Source organism: Tamandua tetradactyla, chromosome 23 (genome assembly GCF_023851605.1).
Source record: "Tamandua tetradactyla isolate mTamTet1 chromosome 23, mTamTet1.pri, whole genome shotgun sequence".
Taxonomy (NCBI): domain Eukaryota; kingdom Metazoa; phylum Chordata; class Mammalia; order Pilosa; family Myrmecophagidae; genus Tamandua; species Tamandua tetradactyla.
Window position 1 is genome coordinate 42,300,877 of NC_135349.1, and position 22,418 is coordinate 42,323,294.

Sequence of the window (22,418 nt, forward strand, 5' to 3'; positions counted from 1 at the left end):
TTTGTGAATTGTCCTTTTTATTTATATGTAGTGTCTTCCTTGTATCTTATGGCATCTTTACACTTTAAAGAACATCTTTTTCCATCCTTTCACTTTCAGTCTATTTGTATCCTTGCATCTTAAGATGAGTCTCTTGTATCAGTGGCTGAGTGAGTTCAAATACAGTCGAGAGACTACATAAGCTTCATTTAGACATTGCTACCTAACATAACTGGCCAAAGTGCAACCAAAATCATTCCTACCAATCCTAAAGAACACCTAGGGCATTGTATACTAGTCTACAAACATGCACTAGGGTAACTTTCCAGATACCAACAATCTCCAGATGGGTCTTTGGACCAGAGAAGTCCTGAAATGCACTGGGGCCAGCCTCTCCAGAACATCAAATAGTTCCATCCCCCTATCCCATATTATTGACAACCTCTTCCAACATGGAAAATGTTAGAATGGGTATAGCCCAAATATCCCTAAAGAGGGGGAGAAAAATCAAAGGTGAGGGAGTTATACAGAGAAGGTAGGGTTTAACAAATCAGTTCTTTTTAGCCTTCATTATATTAGAGTACCTAGAAATAAAACCTAAAACTGTGGAACTGTAATCCATATCAAACTCTGAAATCTGTTCTACAGCTAATTGTTACAGTATGCTTTGAAATTTATTGCTTTTCTAGTATGTATATTATTTTTCCCAAAAAAAGAAAAAAAAATTCTTCTAGCCTCCAGTGTTTTAGAGCAGCCAGAAGGAAATATTGGAATCGTAACCCATAACAAACTCTGAAATCTGTTCTATAACTACTTGTTGAAGTGTACTTTGAAAATCATTGCTTTTTCTTTCCTTTCTTTATATATATGTCATATTTAACAATAAAAAGCAGTTTTTTAAAAAGACAAGACTCTTGTAAGCAGCATATGTATGGATCATATTTTTAAATCTATTATGCCAATCTGTGTCTTCTAATTGGTGAATTTAGTCCGTTAATATTCCAAGTTATTACTCTATAGACATTTCTTGAATCTACCATTTTATCCTTTGCTTTTATTTATCTGAGCTATATATTCTTTTCCCTCTCTCCCTTGTATCCTTTAAGTTACCCTTACTGGTACACTTCAATTCTTTGCCCTCTTCCAGACTTACCTCTCGTTTTTTTTTTTCATTTTCAACTTACAGGACTCACTTTAGTATTTCTTGTAGGACCGGTTTCTTGTTGACAGATTCTCACAACCTTTGTCAGTGAAAATTTTAATCTTTCCTTCGCTTTTGAAGGACAAGTTTGCTGGATAAAGAGTTCTTGGCTGGAAGTCTTTCTCATTCAGGTCTTAAACATACCTTTCCACTGCCTTTTTGCCTCCATGGTGTCTTTTGAGTAGTCTGAACTCGGTCTTAGATCTTTTCCCTTGTATATGATGAGTCGCTTTTCTGTTGTTCTTTCAGGACTTTCTGCTTCTCTTGAACACTTGACAGACTGATTAGTATGTTTCTTGGATTAGGCCTGTTTGGATTTATTCTGTTTGGGGTTCGTTGGGCTTCTTTGATTTGTATGTTTATATCTTTTATTAGTGTTGGAAAATTTTCGCCTATTATCTCAAGTAATCTTCCCAACCCTTTACTATTCTCTTCTTCTTCTGAGACATTGATCATTGTTATATTTGTGTGCTTCGTGTTGTCCATCATTTCCCCGAGATCCAATTCAAAGGTCTCCATCTTTTTTGCCATTTATTCTTTTGTGTGTTCAAATTCAATTGTCCTATCCTCTAGTTCACTTATTTTTTTCTCCTTCCTCTTCAAAACATACAGTTTTCTTTCTCTAGTATATTTTTTATTTGTTCTACAGAGTCTTTCATCTCTGTGAGATCTGCTATTTTTCTTTGAGATTCTTCTTTATGTTCTTCTACTGTCTTTTTCATGCCCTTTATGTCATTACCAACCCATTGGATTTATTTAGGAAATTTGTATGAACATCCTTGATTTGTTGTTGCAAAGTCTGTGTCTCCTCTGGTGTTTTAATTTCATCATTTGGCTGGGCAATACCTGCCTGCCGTGTCTTATGCTTTGTGATTTTCTATTGGCTTAGAGACATTTGATCATCTTGAGAGGGTCATTTGGAAAGTTGATTTCCCTCAGTCATGTGAGGTTTTGTATTTGCTTAAGTTTGCATTGAAGGTCTCCATTTGTACTTAGTTTATCAGTAGTTCCCCACCAAACCAAGGTCTGGACCTTGTGCAGGGGATGGCAGCTCTACTTGAAGGTGTGTTTGAGGGTAGACAGATGGGCAGTTTGCCAGAATGCACTTTCCATTTCTTCTCAGCAGATGGTGCTCTTGGGCCTCCTCTTGCCCTCAGGCCCACCTCTCCCTGACTGCAAGAGCCCACTGAGAAGGTTGGAGACCTGGTGCAGTTACAGCCCACGCTGCTGAACCCAGTGCACACTAAAAGTCACCAACCCCGGGGCTGGGGTGTCATGCGGCTTGCTTCCTCATCCCTGCCTTCCTGTCCCTACGCTTCTGAGGTCTCCAGGCTTCCCTTTGGAAAGGAAAGTGGTAGGCTGTATGCACTAGCTGGATAGTTTCTGTGAGCAGAGAAAGCAAGTTTGCTGCCTTGCGGTTTCCCCAATGGAGCTTTGTGCTGCTGAGCTGAGGGGGGCTGGTGTCACAAGCTGGCTGCCGGGACAGGCACTTTGCTGGGCGCAGCCTCTTGTCCCCAATAGAATCAAGACCAAGCCCGTTCACCTGGTTCTCTGTGTCCCAATTCCTCAGCCTTTTCATTTAGGACCTCCCTCTATTGTGTTGAAGTCCCTCTTTGGTCACTTCCACCCTGGAACTACTGTCCTGCCATTTATCCAGTTGTTCCATTGAGCAGCGGTAAACTCAGCCTATCCTATTCTGTCTTTTTCCCCGGATGTCTTCCATCTTCCCAGAAATCTCAGACCTGGTTTTAAAACCGTTTACTCCATTCTGCCTTCTTCTCTCTTCCAGAACATTCGACCCAAAGCCCTTAAGAACAGGATCTCTGGGCTGCCCCCCTTTTATTTGCTTTAATGGAGGGGGTCCCTTTTCAGAGCAGTCACGGTTCTTACCCAAAAGGAACATTGCTACAAAATGCACTACCTGACAGGGTGGCATAGCCTTTCCTGGCTGGGCAGGCGGATCTTCTATTCTCCCTGGCACAGTGACCATAGCAGCTCCAAGAGCCAGATGACGAGGTGAAGGGGAAACTGATCTTGTGTTATAGACTTAGGATCTTCATTTGGTGAAATGAGGACCATGCACTGCATCCGCAGTTTGTGAATTGTGGTCATCTTTGTTATTGCTGAATTGAGGGTTGAGGTTAGCTAAATTTAGTTGTGTTGGAACATCTGTGTGTCTGTAATGCCTGCAACTGTTGAGTTTGATCATAATTGAAGATAGTACTGTCTTTATTTTCCTCTTTTTATTGATACTTTATTTCTGCAGATGAGTCCTCTTATTGCAGATTTCCACCTTCACTTTTTCTTTGTGTGGTGAGGTTTAGAAAAGGTTAAGTCTGCCAGCCTCTTCATTTCAGTGAATTTTAACTTGTGCCTTAGTCTGTTTGGAAAGGAAGGAGTCCGAGATGAGAGCAGAGTTAAAAAGCAGTAGAAGATTCGCTTAGTTCTTTTGCCAGGTTATTAGAAAAAGGAATATGTAGCAAATTTAGTTGAAATCAAAGTGAGAACACCCAATGTCCCATTATATAATCTTTCTTATCACCTCTGTACATAATACACATAGTAGAGTCTTTTCCTGGTGGAGCCTATAATCAGGGAAAGTTGCTTTTAGGTTTATTGAGCTAAACAAATCTTTAGATTTCCAAGTAGATCTTTCATTTGGCACACAGAGCCCTTTTGCCACGTGGGTGAAAATGAGGAGAGTTGAACACGCCAAACAGGACTGGTCTGTGCCCTGCAGGCTGCACAACTGACATATCACTGCTTTCTCTCGTCTCACTGGAAACTTGTTAGTGCTTGCTTGCCTCACTGCTTTTTCATTTGAATTAAGTGTTGTGTGTCCAGCCTCAGTCTGAGAATGATTGGGAACTCTGCCTTGCCATTTCCAAGGATTTGTCCCTTTTGTGACCACTGTATCAGTACATCGATTTCAGTATTAAGTAATGAAAACTTAAGTCTTGGACACTTCAAACCAGCCTTTCAGAATTTTCCGGACACATCCTTTTCTTTCAGATGGGGGTCAGGGGGTCGTCATCTCTTTCAATTCTTGGTGGAGAATAGTTTTTATCCATTGATGCATTTGCTTCCATGTCTGTAGAAGCTCACAGATAGTTAAGAGTGACATAAAAAACTTTAAGAAATATTTAAGACACAGTGTTTTTATCATTATTATTATTATTTGTTCTAGACAATTTTTAAATCTGTCACGGTTTAAATCCTCCTTTCTCATGAAAATATATCCCTCCCTCCCTCCTCCCCATAACCAAGTACTGTGTTGGACTATAAGATTCCTTTTGATATACAAGTGAAGTAAGGGTTTCTTTTTTTTTTTTATAGTTTTTTTTATTAATAAAAAAAGAATTAACAAAACAATTAGAAATCATTCCATTCTACATGTACAATCAGTAATTCTTAATAACATCACATAGTTGCATATTCATCATTTCTTAGTACATTTGCATCGATTTAGAAAAAGAAATAAAAAGACAACAGAATAAGAATTAAAACATTAATAGAAAGAAAAAAAAAAAAAAACCCTATACCTCACATGCAGCTTCATTCAGTGTTTTAACATAATTGCATTACAATTGGGTAGTATTGTGCTGTCCATTTCTGAGTTTTTATATCCAGTCCCGTTGTACAGTCTGTATCCCTTCAGCTCCAATTACCCCTTCTCTCTTTTTTTTTTTAATTAACAGAAAAAAAGAAATTAACCCAACATTTAGAAATCATACCATTCTACATATGCAATCAGTAATTCTTAACATCATCACATAGATGCATGATCATCAATTCTTAGTACATTTGCATCGGTTTAGAAGAACTAGCAACATAACCGAAAAAGATATAGAATGTTAATATAGCGACAAAAATAAAAGTAATAATAGTAAAGTCAAAACAAAACAAAACAAAACAAAAACCAATAGCTCAGATGCAGCTTCATTCAGTGTTTTAACAAGATTACTTTACAATTAGGTATTATTGTGCTGTCCATTTTTGAGTTTTTGTATCTAGTCCTGTTGCACAGTCTGTATCCCTTCAACTCCAATTGCCCATTATCTTACCCTGTTTCTACCTCCTGCTGGACTCTGTTACCAATGACATATTCCAAATTTATTCTCGAATGTCTGTTCACATCAGTGGGACCATACAGTATTTGTCCTTTAGTTTTTGGCTAGACTCACTCAGCATAATGTTCTCTAGGTCCATCCATGTTATTACATGCTTCATAAGTTTATTCTGTCTTAAAGCTGCATAGTATTCCATCGTATGTATATACCACAGTTTGTTTAGCCACTCTTCTGTTGATGGACATTTCGGCTGTTTCCATCTCTTTGCAATTGTAAATAACGCTGCTATAAACATTGGTGTGCAAATGTCCGTTTGTGTCTTTGCCCTTAAGTCCTTTGAGTATAATCCCAGCAATGGTATTGCTGGGTCGTATGGCAATTCTATATTCAGCTTTTTGAGGAACCGCCAAACTGCCTTCCACAGTAGTTGCACCTTTTGACATTCCCACCAACAGTGGATAAGTGTGCCTCTTTCTCCGCATCCTCTCCAGCACTTGTCATTTTCTGTTTTGTTGATAATGGCCATTCTGGTGGGTGTGAGATGATATCTCATTGTGGTTTTGATTTGCATTTCTCTAATGGCCAGGGACATTGAGCATCTCTTCATGTGCCTTTTGGCCATTTGTATTTCCTCTTCTGATAGGTGTCTGTTCAAGTCTTTTTCCCATTTTGTAATTGGGTTGGCTGTCTTTTTGTTGTTGAGATGAACAATCTCTTTATAAATTCTGGATACTAGACCTTTATCTGATATATCATTTCCAAATATTGTCTCCCATTGTGTAGGCTGTCTTTCTACTTTCTTGATGAAGTTCTTTGATGCACAAAAGTGTTTAATTTTGAGGAGTTCCCATTTATTTATTTCCTTCTTCAGTGTTCTTGCTTTAGGTTTAAGGTCCATAAAACCGCCTCCAATTGTAAGATTCATAAGATATCTCCCTACATTTTCCTCTAGCTGTTTTATGGTCTTAGACCTAATGTTTAGATCTTTGATCCATTTTGAGTTAACTTTTGTATAGGGTGTGAGATACGGGTCCTCTTTCATTCTTTTGCATATGGATATCCAGTTCTCTAGGCACCATTTATTGAAGAGACTGTTCTGTCCCAGGTGAGTTGGCTTGACTGCCTTATCAAAGATCAAATGTCCATAGATGAGAGGGTCTATATCTGAGCACTCTATTCAATCCCATTGGTCGATATATCTATCTTTATGCCAATACCATGCTGTTTTGACCACTGTGGCTTCATAATATGCCTTAAAGTCTGGCATCGCGAGACCTCCAGCTTCGTTTTTTTTCCTCAAGATGTTTTTAGCAATTCGGGGCACCCTGCCCTTCCAGATAAATTTGCTTATTGGTTTTTCTATTTCTGAAAAATAAGTTGTTGGGATTTTGATTGGTATTGCATTGAATCTGTAAATCAATTTAGGTAGGATTGACATCTTAACTATATTTAGTCTTCCAATCCATGAACACGGTATGTCCTTCCATCTATTTAGGTCTTCTGTGATTTCTTTTAACAGTTTTTTGTAAGGGGTTTCTTTTTAAAAAGCTTTTTTTAAATTTTTTTTTTTCTTTAAGGTTTCATTTTATATATATGTTACTATACTGTGTGGTAATAGAAAGATTTAATGAATCTGAATGAGAAAAAAATTTGGAGAAAAACATGGGGGCAGGATCTGAGTGGCAGCAATGGCTATGTTTTATTGTTAACTAATGGAAGAAATTTTTATACACAATTAATATTCAAAGGTTTTTGTTTGTTTAGAGCATTTGTAAGTTTTAGAAAAACCATGCAGAAAGTACAGAGTTCAATTTATCACCCTTCACACACAGTTTTTCCTGTTACTAACATTTTTCATTGTGGATTACAATTGATGAACCAGTATTGTTATAATTATATTATTAACTAAAGTCCATAGTTTGCATTGTTTCATTCTATGTGTTATACATTTCTATAGGTTGTTTTTTTTTTAATTTTTTATTGTAACATTTATACAACATAAATTTTCTCATATTAACCACTTTTGAAGTATACAATTCAGTGGTATTGATTACATTCACAACATAGTGTCACCATCAGCATCTTCCATTGTACCAAAACTTTTCCATCGCTCCAAACAAATTCTGTACAAAGTAAGCATTAGCTCCCCATTCCCCACCCTGATACTTAGTTTTAATATTGTTCCAGAGACACTTTAAGTAATGTTTGGTAAATTACATGAAAGAGTGGAGATAAAATGTTTTCAGTAAAACATTTTAAATAAATTTTAAGTGTTTCTGCAAGTTTTCATTAGATTTCTAATTAAAGTGAAAGGAACATTTCCCTGGCTTGTCCTTTCTCCCTTTTAAACACAAGCATTTAAAAGCTTGATCTTTGTCTTCTTTGTCTTAATGTGCGATTTAGCAACAGCGGTGAACAACTGCCCCTAGGAGTAAAGACCTTTTTCATAATTCATGTTTGGAAAGGAAACTGTACCTGGAAATGAATCTTGGTTATCTAAACTTCCAGTGATGGACCAACGGTTTGATAACAGACTCTTTTGCCTTCAGGCCTCAGCTCTTCTTTGAAAGTTTACAGATAAAGAAAAATAAACAAGCCAAAAGGTTCCTAACCGTGTAGTTGCCTTGGGAAAACAACAGTCTTGAAATGCTTTAAGTGTCTTTTTTTTTTTTTCAAGTTCAACATAGCAACATAGAAACACAAACATTCTTACCGTATGATCATTTCTTTCTTGATGTATAATCATTAACTCACAATATCATCACATAGTTGTATATTCATCATCATGATCATTTCTTGTTTTAAATAAGAAAAATGGGCTAAGAAAAATGAGAACTTTTGTGAAACTTGCAGGTTAGAACCAGCTGCTTATATTGTTTCATGCCTTTTCCCCACTCCTGAACTACTGAGCTCTTCATCTCCCTTGTCTTTCTATCACTTGTAGGAGATACATAAGGGCAGGCAGGTTTTATATTCCTTATATGTTCAGCTACTCTGTCTTTGATAGTAAATGTCATAATCATTCCATAGTCTGTACAAACTTTTAAAAGCCTTTACTCAACCAGTTCTCTATATACAATATTTATTAATTTCATGCCAGCAGGAGGATAAACTTTTTATGAGTATGCTTAGAGAAATAGGATAGAAAGTGGAGATTATTCTAATTTACACCTAACACCCACTAAACAGTTTCTAGTTTTTTTGTTTAAGAAACAAGACATTGTGAGTAAGATATTCCACGATATTTGTTGAGTCTTGCTTTATGACTTAGTCCATTTTTTGTAAATATTCCAAGTGTGTTTGAAAGAAAAGTATGTTTTCTAATCGCTAGGTGTAAGGTTCTGTACACTCTGTAGATCAAGCTTGTTAAATATATAGCTCTGGGCTTTTATATATTTACTTTTTTTTTTTGCTTGATGTATGAATTTATAATTGGGATATAGTAAAACAATAAAAACAGCTCCTACTATGGTTGTAAAATTGGTGTTTTTCCTTGTTATGTCAACTTATGTTTTGGATAGTTTAATGTATTCCTTTAGCATTATATAAGGTCTCTTCCTAATCTTGAGTTAGTAGGGTTTTTTGTTGTTTTTGCTTTGAACTCAGTTTTGTCTGCTGTAATTTAATTATACCAAGGTTTTCCTTTTTTGGTTAGTATTTGCCTGACATGTCTTTTTCCATCCTTTGACTTTAAACCTTTAGGTTGCTTTAGATGTGTCTTTTGTGAACAGCATAAAGATGAAAATTTGTTTCTCTTCAATCTGATCTTATAAATGGTGAATTTGGTCACTTTGTATTTGCTATGTGCCATTCTTTTCTTTGTTTCTTTTTCTATTTGCATCCTCTTGTGGTATAGTCTTGAACTGTTGGTATATCTTAACAGAACCTTCTCTTCTCACCCTTGGCCTTAGGCAGGGAAAGACTTGATTGCCATTATGTCCAACTGATGAGTTCCTTTTATCCTCTCTTCTCTGAGAGGGAAACCCTTCAAGACCATATCTGCCTACATAGGCATTAAAACTGTAACCTCTGGATGTTGGGGCCTGTATCCCAGTCAGTATTTCCCAGGGGGCTGTCCCAGTACCACTTAGGCCCTTAAGCCTTAAGGTTGTTTCTCATTTCTGGCAGCTGAGGATTTCCTTTTCTTAACTAAAGTAAGCACAGCTATCCATTTAAAAAAAACACATATTTTGGTCCTCTTTTATCTATAGTCCTGTATGTTTCTAGTGGGAGGAGAGCCTCCATTAGTTCAGTATACCTCCTCACCGGTACCCGGGTTCCATTTGGTTCTTGATACAGTGTAAATTATGTCTATGACTAATGATTTTTCTATGATATTTATTGGTATTGGGGCTTTTCTTGTTTTTATCTGCTGGACTCTTTTTTTTTTTTTTAACCTTTGAATTAGCTCCTTCATAATATTGAACGAATAGTCCTAATGGAATACAACAACATTTCTCTATTGGTGTGAACTGATATTAAATGGTCCCTGTGTTCATTTACTGATGTGTGACTTGATACAGGTTCTGCCACATGTCAGATGTTTGCCAGTCTGGAGGATTTAGGAATGGGGGGTGTCATGGTTAGGGACAGGTGTCAACTTGGCCAAGTTGTGGTACCTGTTTATCTGATTGGGCAAGTGCTGGCCTGTCTGTTGCAATGAGAACATTTCATAGGATTAGGTCATGATCACGTCAGCTACATCCACAGCTGATTCCATTTGTAATCAGCCAAAGGGGAGTGTCTTCTGCAGTTAGTGATGCTAAATCCAATCATGGGAAGCCTTTTAAGGAGGACTCAGAGGAGACAGGTTCCATTCCTGCTTTGGCTGGTGAGCCTCTCCTGTGGAGTTCATCCAGGCCATCCATCGGAGTCATCGGCTTCGCAGCCTGCCCTGTGGATTTTGGACGCTGCGTTCCTACGGTCACGTGAGACACTTTCATAAATTTTATATTTGCAAGTGTTCCCTGTTGATTCTGTTTCTCTAGAGAACCCTAACTAATACATCTTGGTACCAAGAGTGGTTCTTAAGGAACAGAATCTTAAAAATGGGTTTTTATGAATGGTTTTCTACTCTGACTGGACTCAGAGACACTAAGGACTCTGATTCCCGTAATCAGAATGATACTCCCAAATCCATGGAGTGAGTTGGCAAAGGAGATAGTCAAAATATCATCATTCGATTCTCCTAATGCTTCGCTTGTACGAAGCCAGACTCTGGGGGATAATGTTTTTGACACCTTCACAGAGTTTTGTAGAAATAAGAGTTATAGAGATGTTGGTTGGTTGTTGTTAGATACACTGTCTACATTAAAGGGTGAAAGGGATGGGCTTAAGGCTTCAGACGAGAAGCTTAAGCGCCATCTGAAAGATGTAGACGTTTCTATGCGTATCCTGAAGGAAAATCTTATTTCCTGTAGCTGTAGACTTGAGATCTCTGAAAATCAGACTCAGAATCTTATTGTTAGAGTAGCAGCTTTACAATGTAAACTGAAATCTCAGTCTTGCATGGTGTCTGCCGTTAAAGTGAGGGCATTGATTGGAAAGGAGTGGGACCCTGAAAAATGGGATGATGACATATGGATTGATAATGATATTGGGGGTGAGGTTGAAACCCTAGACCATGCTGAGCCTTCTCTAGATAACCCTGTAATAGTCTGCCCTGAGGACATAGCCGCCCCACCTCCAGCCTGCCTTGAGGAATTGGCCACCCAACCTCCTCCTGAAGGTATCAGCCCTAGAATTATTAATCCTGTTTCACCAGATGAAACTGCAAATGGAGGCCCTGAAGCAAATGGCTTGGAAGATATTTCTAATTCTTTTCATGACCCACCCCCACCACCCCTCATTTCTTCTAGACCTATAACTAGACTAAAGTCCCAACAGGCCCCTAAAGGTGAGGTACAAAGTATCACACATGAGGAGGTACGTTATACTCCAAAAGAACTGTGTGAGTTTTCCAATTTATATAGACAGAAATCAGGGGAATATGTGTGGCAATGGATTTTAAGAGTGTGGGATAATGGTGGGAGGAATATAAGGCTGTATCAGGCTGAATTTATTGATATGGGCCCACTAAGCAGAGATTCTGCATTCAATGTTATAGCTTGAGCGGTTAGAAAAGGTGTTAACAGCTTGTTTGGGTGATTGGTTGAAACATGGATCAAAAGGTGGCCAACATTACCTGAGGTTGAAATGTCAGAACTGCCCTAGTATAATGTAGATGAGGGGATCCAGAGGCTTAGAGAGATTGGAATGTTAAAGAGTGGATTTATCATGCAAAAGCCTGCTCTTACACCCCAGGAATGTCCAGAGGATGCACCTTTACCAGAACAGTGAGAAATAAGTTTGTGAGACTAGCACCATCATCCCTCAAGAGCTGTGTGGTTTCACTTCTCTGTAGGTCAGATATTACTGTAGGAACTGCTGTCACTGAGCTGGAATCCTTAAACACAATGGGGATGACAAGATCCTGAGTTGGCAGAAGCCAGGTGGCAGCACTTAATCACCAAAGACAGGGTAGACGTGGCTATTATAATAGACAACAAACTCAAAAGGAGGCATCAAAATTATATGGCATGCAGAGATTTGTGGCATTGGCTAGTAAATCATGGGGTGCCTAGAAATACAATAGAAGGGCAGTCTACTAAATTCTTGTTGGAGCTGTATAAACAAAAGAGTTCTAGGTCAAGGGAACAGAAGTCTAACCTGAATTACAAAAACACAGAGTCATGGCCCCTTAATCAATTTCCAGACTTGAAACAGTTTACAGACCCAGAGCCCCTTGAATGAAGGGGAGGCCAGGTCCCTATGGGGGAGAACCCTGTTACACTGCCATGAATTTATACTGTTAATCTTCCACCAAGCCTTCCCCAAGGAGACCGATAGCCTTTTACCAGGGTAACTGTGCACTGGGGAAAAGGAAATGATCGGATATTTCGGGGATTATTAGACACTGGTTCAGAAGTGACATTAATTCCAGGGGACCCAAAACGTCACTCTGGACCACCAGTCAGAGTAGGGGCTTATGGAGGCCAGGTGATCAATGAAGTTTTAGCTCAGGTCTGTCTCACAGTGGGTCCACTGGGCCCCCGGACCCATCCTGTAGTTATTTCCCCAGTTCCAGAATGTATAATTGTCATAGACATACTGAGCAACTGGCAAAATCCCCATGTTGGTTCTCTAACTCGTGCAGTGAGGGCTATTATGGTGGGAAAGGCTAAGTGGAAGCCACTAGAACTGCCCCTACCAAGCAAAATAGTAAATCAGAAGCAATACCGTATTCCTGGAGGGATTGCAGAGATTACTGCCACTCTTAAGGACTTGAAAGATGCAGGGGTGGTGATTCCCACCACATCCCCATTTAACTCTCCTATTTGTCCTGTGCAGAAAACAGATGGGTCTTGGAGAATGACAGTGGATTATCGTAAACTCAACCAGGTGGTAACTCCAATTGCAGTTGCTGTTCCAGATGTAGTATCATTGCTTGAGCAAATCAATACATCCCCTGGTACCTGGTATGCAGCTATTGATCTGGAAAATGCTTTTTTCTCAATAGCTATTAGTAAGGACCACCAGAAACAGTTTGCTTTCAGCTGGCAAGATCAGCAATATACTTTCACTGTCCTACCTCAGGGGTATATCAACTCTCCAGCCCTATGTCATAATCTTGTTCGTAGAGACCTTGATCGTTTCTGCCTCCCACAAGACATCACACTGGTCCATTATATTGATGATATCATGTTGATTGGACCTAGCGAGCAAGAAGTAGCAACTACTCTAGATTTACTGGTAAGCCATTTGCGTGTCAGAGGATGGGAGATAAATCCAACAAAAATACAGGGGCCTTCCACCTCAGTAAAATTTCTAGGTGTCCAGTGGTGTGGGGCATGTCGAGATATCCCTTCTAAGGTGAAGGATAAATTGCTGCATCTGGCCCCTCCCACAACCAAAAAAGAGGCACAACGCCTAGTGGGTCTTTTTGGATTTTGGCGACAACATATTCCTCATTCGGGTGTGCTACTCCGGCCCATTTATCGAGTGACCAGAAAAGCTGCTAATTTTGAGTGGGGACCTGAACAAGAAGAGGCTCTGCGACAGGTCCAGGCTGCTGTGCAAGCTGCTCTGCCACTTGGGCCATATGATCCAGCAGATCCAATGGTGCTGGAAGTGTCAGTGGCAAATAGAGATGCTGTCTGGAGCCTTTGGCAGGCCCCTATAGGAGAATCACAACGCAGACCCTTAGGATTTTGGAGCAAAGCCTTACCATCTGCTGCAGATAACTACTCTCCTTTTGAGAAACAGCTTTTGGCCTGCTACTGGGCCTTAGTAGAGACTGAACGCTTAACCATGGGCCACCAAGTTACCATGAGACTTGAGTTGCCTATCATGAGTTGGGTGTTGTCTGACCCATGAAGCCATAAAGCTGGGTGTGCACAGCAGCACTCTATTGTAAAATGGTAATGGTATATATGAGATAGAGCCAGAGCAGGTCCTGAAGGCACAAGTAAGTTACGTGAAGAAGTGGCACAAATGCCCATGGTTTCCACTCCTGCTGCCACCTTATCTTCTCTTTCCCAGACCAGAGCTATGGCCTCTTGGGGAGTTCCTTACAGTGAATTGACTGAGGAAGAGAAAACTCGGGCCTGGTTTACAGATGGTTCAGCACGATATGCAGGTACCACCCGGAAGTGGACAACTGCAGCATTACAACCCCTTTCTGGGGTGTCCTTGAAGGACAGTGGTGAGGGGAAATCCTCCCAGTGGGCAGAACTTCGAGCAGTGCACCTGGTTGTTCATTTTGCTTGGAAGGAAAATTGGCCAGAGGTGCGTTTGTATGCTGACTCATGGGCTGTTGCTAATGGTTTGGCTGGATGGTCAGGGACTCAGAAAGACCATAATTGGAAAATTGGTGACAAAGAGGTCTGGGGAAAAAGTATGTGGATAGACCTTTCTGAGTGGGCGAAAAACATGAAGATATTTGTGTCCCATGTGAATGCACACCAGAGGGTGACTTCAGCAGAGGAAGATTTTAATAATCAAGTGGATAAGATGACCCGTTCTGTGGATACCAGTCAGCCTCTTTCCCCAGCAACTCCTGTTATTGCCCAGTGGGCTCATGAACAAAGTGGTCATGTGGTAGGGATGGAGGTTATGCATGGGCTCAGCAACATGGACTTCCACTCACCAGGGCTGACCTGGCTACAGCCACTGCTGAGTGCCCAGTCTGCCAGCAGCAGAGACCCACACTCAGCCCCCGATATGGCACCATTCCCCGAGGTGACCAGCCAGCTACATGGTGGCAGGTTGATTACATTGGACCACTCCCTTCACGGAAGGGGCAACAATTTGTTCTAACTGGAATAGACACATACTCTGGATATGGGTTTGCTTTCCCTGCAGGCAGTGCTTCTGCCAAAACTACCATCCGTGGGCTTACAGAATGTCTTATCCATCGTCATGGTATTCCACATAGCATTGCTTCGGATCAAGGAACACACTTCACAGCAAATGAAGTGCGAGAATGGGCACATGCTCATGGAATTCTCTGGTCTTACCATGTTCCCCATCATCCAGAAGCAGCTGGATTGATAGAACGGTGGAATGGCCTTTTGAAAACTCAATTACGGTGCCAACTAGGTGGCAAAAACTTGAAAGGCTGGGGTAATGTTCTCCAGGAAGCTGTGTATGCTCTGAATCAGCGTCCGCTGTATGGTGCTGTTACTCCCATAGCCAGGATCCATGGGTCCAGGAACCAAGAGGTAGAAATGGGTGTGGTGCCACTCACTATTACCCCTAGTGATCCACTAGGGAAATTTTTGCTTCCTGTCCCTGCTACCCTGAGTTCTGCTGGTCTTACAGGTTTTAGTTCCAGAACGGGGTGTGCTTCCTCCAGGAAAAACGACAGTGATACCACTGAACTGGAAGTTAAGATTGCCACCTGGTCACTTTGGGCTACTTATGCCTCTGGATCAACACACCAAGAAGGGGATTACATTATTGTCTGGGGTAATTGACCCTGACTATCAGAAGGAAGTAGGACTGCAACTACATAATGGAGGTAAAGAAGAGTTTTCTTGGAATATAGGAGATCCCCTGGGGCGTCTATTAGTACTACCATGCCCTGTGATTAAAATCAATGGAAAACTGCAACAACACAATCCAGGCAGGACTACTAATGGCTCTGAGACTTCAGGAATGAAGGTTTGGGTCACCCCACCAGGCAAAGAACCACGGCCAGCTGAAGTGCTTGCTGAGGGGAAAGGGAACCTGGAATGGGTAGTGGAAGAAGGTAGTGATAAATATGAACTTCGACCACGTGATCAGTTACAGAAACGAGAACTGTAATGCTGTTTTGTTCATGTTATACTATTTAAGTTGTAAGATATCAAGTTTAAGAGTGAATGTTGCCCAAGGATTTGCACCCTATTCTGGAGAGATTTAATGTGTTTCCAGTTATATGCAGGACAGTTGAGTATTGTCAGGTAAAAGAAAAAATGTGTGCTTATTTATTTTCATTTGGAAATTAAGTATGATCTAAGGTGATATATATATATATATAGGTGCCAAGTTGACAAGGGGTGGACTGTCATGGTTAGGGACAGGTGTCGACTTTGCCAAGTTGTGGTACCTGTTTATCTGATTGGGCAAGCACTAGCCTGTCTGTTGCAATGAGGACATTTCATAGGATTAGGTCATGATCACGTCAGCTACATCCATAGCTGATTCCATTTGTAATCAGCCAAAGGGGAGTGTCTTCTGCAATTAGTGATGCTAAATGTAATCATGGGAAGCCTTTTAAGGAGGACTCAGAGGAGACAGGTTCTATTCCTGCTTTGGCTGGTGAGCCTCTCCTGTGGAGTTCATCCAGGCCATCCATCGGAGTCATCGGCTTCGCAGCCTGCCCTGTGGATTTTGGACTCTGCGTTCCTACGGTCACGTGAGACACTTTCATAAATTTTATATTTGCAAATGTTCCCTGTTGATTCTGTTTCTCTAGAGAACCCTAACTAATACAGGGGGCTATCTAGTAAGCCACTGCAGTTTTTGTTTTTTGGGATTTTTTTTTGTTCTTGTTGCAACCCTGGTTCACTTATAGAGAACAACCGCAAAAACTTGAGTTTGGGGATGTATTTGCTCCGTTATTGCTTCAACTCTTTCCTAATCCTTGGGAATATGAAAGTTCTGAGAGAGCCAAATTCTGGTCGAGGTGTCTTCCGAGATTTAGGCATTTAATTATACTAAAAAAATGAGAAACAGTATTTTGCATCTTAAGTTCTCTGTTTTGCTTTGTTTTTTATATGAAAAGTAAAGAGAGTATTTAGGTTTCACAGAGCGTATCTTTTAGCAGCTCCTGATAGAACTGAAAAGCAGTGAAAATAAAATTGATATCCTGACAAATCTTTTACCTTAGTTATACTGTTTGGGGAACTAGACTAGAGAATCAAAGGGCAACACATTATGGCACTGGGGAGGCTAATGTTATGGCAAGTCTTGAATCATGGAAAATATCTGTGGTGCTCTGATGGATGAGGATGAGGGAAAAGAGAAGAGCTGCTGTGGGTTATTTTTTCTAACTTTGTATTCTCTTATTTTTACAAATCTTCAAAATTTTTCTGTAATATAATGAATCATTTTATTTCTTTCCCTTCAATAACTTTCTTGGCCAGCATGTCAGTTGGTCATTATCTCTACCAACATCCACTCTCACTCTTTTTAATTTTTGAACTGTATAAATCAGACATCATTTGATTTCACTGTAAGTATTTCATTGTGTATCTCTTAAAGGTAGTTTTTTTTAAACATGGCCACAACACTATTAATTACATGATATGTTAATATCATCAAATATTAAGGTTTCTGGTTATCTCTCAAGTCTCATGAGGATTTGTTTGCCTTTTTCTGCTTGAGTCAAGACCCATATAAGGAACATATGTTGTGATTGATTGAAAAGTCTCTTGTCTTTCTTGATCTATAGATGTGTGTCTCTCCCTCCCCTCCCCCTTTCCTTTCTTAGTTATTTGTTGAGGAAAAGGGGTCATTTGTCCTGTAGAATTTCCTACAGGCTGAATGTTCCTGATTTTATCCCCCTGGTCTTTTTTTTTTTTTTTTTTTTTTTTTTTGGCATGGGCAGGCTCCAGGAAATGAACCCTGTAGTCTTTTACATATTCTTCTTTCCACCTATTTCCTGTAAATTAGTCCTTAAATTTAGGAGCTTGTTCCAAATGAGAGGCTTGTATTCTTCCATCAGAAAGAATACATGTAGTATCTGGTAGCTTTTTGTGATTTGACAGCTGTTAATGCTTAGCCTAGATTCATTTTTTTCATTGGAGGATGAAATATTGGTGATATTTTAATTCTCACATTCTCCCCTTTTTTTCATTGGAATGCAGCTATAAAGGCAGACTTTCACTTAATCTACCATGTGGTTTGCAATTGGTATAGGAAAAGCAGAATAAAGGTTTGATTCTTGCCCTGAATTTACTAGCTTTAAAGATAGTGAGCTGGGGCGGGCCATGGTGGCTCAGCAGGCAGAGTTCTCGACTGCCGTACTGGAGACCCTGGTTCAGTTCCCGGTGCCTACCCATGTTAAAAAAAAAAAGAAGAAAAAAAATAGTGAGTTGATTTTCTGGAATCCTCCAGTTGTGACCAGTCAATTAGTTTGTTTTAGTATCATAATAAACTTGTAGATTTAGATATCTGTCTGTTTCAGTAAATTGCATTTTTTATTCTTTCGGATGCTCCAGTTGTCCAGTCATCTTTGAAAGTGAGCGCCTCTTCACGTGAACTGATGAGTTCTTTTGTCTTTCCCTGTGATACAAGAAGATGTTCCAGGTTTGTCTTATGCATTTTCTGCCCCAGACCTGGAATCAGCACTTCTGCAAGGAACTCTGATTACTTTTTATGGAAAACGGTATTTCAAGACCACAGTCTGGTTGTTAGAATGGTCGGTGTACAATTGTTTCTAGGCCTTTACAATGGACAGAGCTAAGAAAAATTTCTTTCGTTCTTTCTTTCAGATAAAAATACATCATGAGTTAAAACTGATATTTCTGATTCAACGTCAGGACTACAGGTTTTTTACTTACACTCTTCTGTCATATATATCTTCTTTCTTCTGGTTTATGGTACCAAGAGCCCTGTAGAACCATTGAAATACAGAATCATATAATTATTAATGCTTTATCCAATAATACATACCAACAATCTCAGAATAACAAAACCAATGCAGCTGCTACCAGTGTGATAAGTGAAAACAGTTGTAAAATGTGTTTTTTGCCTTGGGATATCTCCTTCTGGGGATATACAGTTAAATCATTGTGTTTTTATTTTGAAGCCTTCTGGGATAGTTCCTTATCTTTGTGCTTATATCCACTCCTTATTGGGTGTGTTTAGATTCATTTGTTTTCTTTTATTTTCAGTTCTTAGAGATAGCTTTGTTTTGTAATTATTTAAAATACTGTCATGGTTCCAAAGTCAGGGTTACAAAACAAGGTATATTGTATTCAGAAAAGTCTATAGTTTTTATCCCTGTCTGCTCTACCTTGTTTTCTCCCTCCTTTACAAGGAACTATTAAAATTTTTTGCGTGGTTTATCCTTCTGTTGTTTTTTAAAATATACTAACAGATAAGTGTACGTATTTATATCATACTAGATTTTAGTTTGTCAGCTAATATGAAATATTTTTTCTTTGAATAGACTAATTAAGCCCATTTAAATTTGTTATATAATTTGGTCTCGGTTCTTCTGTTGTATATATAGTATGTTTACAGGTCTATTATATGAATAGTCTTTCTCTTTGTGGTTTGTTCTCTTCCTTTTAGTTAGTATTTTGTTGTTTTTGTGGGGATTTTGTGTGCATGTGTATATTTAGAGAAACTCACATTTTTGGTGTTAGGGCTACCATATCATAATACCATTAGGTAGTACCGTTAGCTACCCCTTCTTTTTCATTACCCATTAGTTCTGTATTAGAAGAAATCTTGAAATTAGCTAATAACCTCGTCTCCTTTCTTCAGCATCTGATAAGAAGAAATATCCTTTTACTTATAGTTATTAACTGTAAATCACTCAGCAAGCATATTCTTTCCATATGCCCTTCCCATTCTCACCTCATTTTTTTGATAGTTACTACTTTACAGACCACCGCAAACATAGTGGTTTAAAACAACGGTCATTATTTCTCACAGTTCAGTGAGTTATCTGAGGTGGTTCTCCTGATCTGGGCTACCTTGACTGGGTTCAGATGGCCTCACTTACTGCCCTGGCAACTAAACTGGGATTACAGGGACTGTTCGAGTCTCTGCTCATTCTTCAGAGGACTAGCCCAGGCTTGTTCACATGGTGAGAAAAGGGTTCCCAGCAGCAAGACAAGGCAGTTGCTCTTCAAGCCTCTGTTTACATTACATTTGTTAACACACTTTTGGCCAAAGCAGGTCACATAGCCAATTCTAGATTCAAGGGGTGCAACAAATATTCTGCGCCTCTTGATGGGAGGAGCTACAAAGTTATCTTGCAAGGGCATGCATACAAAGAAGGAAGAATTTTGGGCCATTTTACAGTCTGCCACAAATAAGAGTATATGTTATTTCAGTCTTGTCTATAATTGAAATTAGCTGGTAATCTCTGATTTTCCCTGCCTTTCTTCTGCATTTGATTTGAAGAAATACCCTTTTACTCCTAGTTTCAACTATGAGGAAGTCAGCACTCTTACTCTGCTCTTCTCATATATCCCTGTCTGTACCTTTTCTGTTTTTAATAATTGTGCTGTATCTATGTTGTCAGAGCGAACAGTCATTATGCACTGTCCTTTATCCCTTATAACCATCATTTAGTTTTAGTTGTACAGATGAATATACATTTAGTGCTCACTCTCAGTAGTTAAAATGTTTCTTCAGTCCATTTGGTTGCCTGAAGCTTATTTTCTAATGTGTTTTCTTAGGAGGAATCTTGGGGAAAATGCTCCCTGAATTCTTGTGTGTTAATTTTAGTTTGCAGTCTTCATACTTTAAAGTCAGTTTAGCTAGATGTAAAATTTTATATAAAAGGACAGTTGATGAAAATGTTCTTCCTTTGAGAATCTTAAATATGTTTCTCTATTTTCTTTGGGTTTGAATGGCTGCTCCCACAATGTGATTGCAATATGATGGGGTTTTTTTACCTTATGAGTGACTTGCTGTTTTTGACTAATACCCCAAAGATTTTTTTCTTTAAGGTCTTCTAGTTTTACTAAAATGTATCTTCAGGCTAGTTGTTTTTGATCAGTCCACCCACGTATGTGGTATGCTATTTTAATGTTCAGTGTCAGATCTTTATTGGTTATTTCAGAAAAGTTCTTTTGAATTATAATCTTCATAATTGTTTTGTTCTAGTCCTGTAAAGGACATTATTGGTACATTTGGGGAAATTTGGTGATGGCCTACATATCAGATTATATCAATTTCATATCAAATTTACATTTTTCTTGAGTGTGATAAATATATCAATGTTATGCAAAAAAAGTCTTTGTTCTTTAAAGAAATGCACTGAAGTATTTATAGATAAGTGTTAATGATGTCTGCAACAGACTCAAACAATTTAGCCAAAAAAAAAAATGTATACGCAAAAAGTATCATATACATGCATATACTGTGGGTGTGTGGCTAACTGTATGTGTGCACATATATGTTTTCTTTATTCTATCTCTTTTGATGAACATGTCTTAATTTTAACCTAAAATGTGCTTTTAAAAAATAAAAGGCAAAAAAAATGCATTCTGGGACTTAGAGCATTGTGCAATTTTTTTGTTATTGTAGTTATACAATGAGATGATCTGAAAGCGGTGTGCAGAGAACGCAAACCCATTTAAAGTAAAAAGGAAATATTCCCATGGTGACAAATTCTCTAATAAATAGGAAAGAGCCCTATTTTTTTTTATTAATTAACGGAAAAAAAAATTAACCCAACATTTAGAAATCATACCATTCTACATATACAATCAGTAATTCTTAACATCATCACATAGATGCATGATCATCGTTTCTTAGTACATTTGCATCGGTTTAGAAGAACTAGCAACACAACAGAAAAAGATATAGAATGTTAATATAGAGAAAAAAAATAAAAGTAATAATAATAGTAAAAAAAAAAAAAAAAAAGACAAACAACCAGACAGACAAAAACAAAAAAAACAAAAAAAAAACACAAAAACCTATAGCTCAGATGCAGCTTCATTCAGTGTTTTAACATGATTACTTTACAATTAGGTATTATTGTTCTGTCCATTTTTGAGTTTTTGTATCTAGTCCTGTTGCACAGTCTGTATCCCTTCAGCTCCAATTACCCATTATCTTACCCTGTTTCTAACTGCTGCTGGACTCTGTTACCAATGACATATTCCAAGTTTATTCTCGAATGTCCGTTCACATCAGTGGGACCATACAGTATTTGTCCTTTAGTTTTTGGCTAGACTCACTCAGCATAATGTTCTCTAGGTCCATCCATGTTATTACATGCTTCATAAGTTTATCCTGCCTTAAAGCTGCATAATATTCCATCGTATGTATATACCACAGTTTGTTTAACCACTCATCTGTTGATGGACATTTTGGCTGTTTCCATCTCTTTGCAATTGTAGATAACGCTGCTATAAACATTGGTGTGCAAATGTCCGTTTGTGTCTTTGCCCTTAAGTCCTTTGAGTAGATACCTAGCAATGGTATTGCTGGGTCGTATGGCAATTCTATATTCAGCTTTTTGAGGAACCGCCAAACTGCCTTCCACAGTGGTTGCACCATTTGACATTCCCACCAACAGTGGATAAGTGTGCCTCTTTCTCCACATCCTCTCCAGCACTTGTCATTTTCTGTTTTGCTGATAATGGCCATTCTGGTGGGTGTGAGATAATATCTCATTGTGGTTTTGATTTGCATTTCTCTAATGGCAAGGGACATTGAGCATCTCTTCATGTGCCTTTTGGCCATTTGTATTTCCTCTTCTGAGAGGTGTCTGTTCAAGTCTTTTTCCCATTTTGTAATTGGGTTGGCTGTCTTTTTGTTGTTGAGTTGAACAATCTCTTTATGAATTCTGGATACTAGACCTTTATCTGATATGTCGTTTCCAAATATTGTTTCCCATTGTGTAGGCAGTCTTTCTACTTTCTTGATGAAGTTCTTTGATGCACAAAAGT

General features: G+C 38.8%; 1 protein-coding gene across 4 annotated transcripts in view; it reads left to right on the forward strand.

The window, feature by feature from the left end:
- PARN (poly(A)-specific ribonuclease) overlaps positions 1–22,418 on the forward strand; it is a 226,455-nt gene that overhangs the window by 108,073 nt on the left and 95,964 nt on the right. Inside the window, exon 22 of one of the 4 annotated variants that reach the window (XM_077141740.1) lies at positions 17,997–22,412. The exons of the other annotated variants lie outside the window; for them this stretch is intronic. Coding sequence (XP_076997855.1) covers positions 17,997–18,241 — 245 coding nt within the window. The 3' untranslated portion in view covers positions 18,242–22,412. Of the gene's footprint in view, positions 1–17,996; positions 22,413–22,418 lie in introns of those variants that run through there. 4 annotated transcript variants of the gene reach the window in all.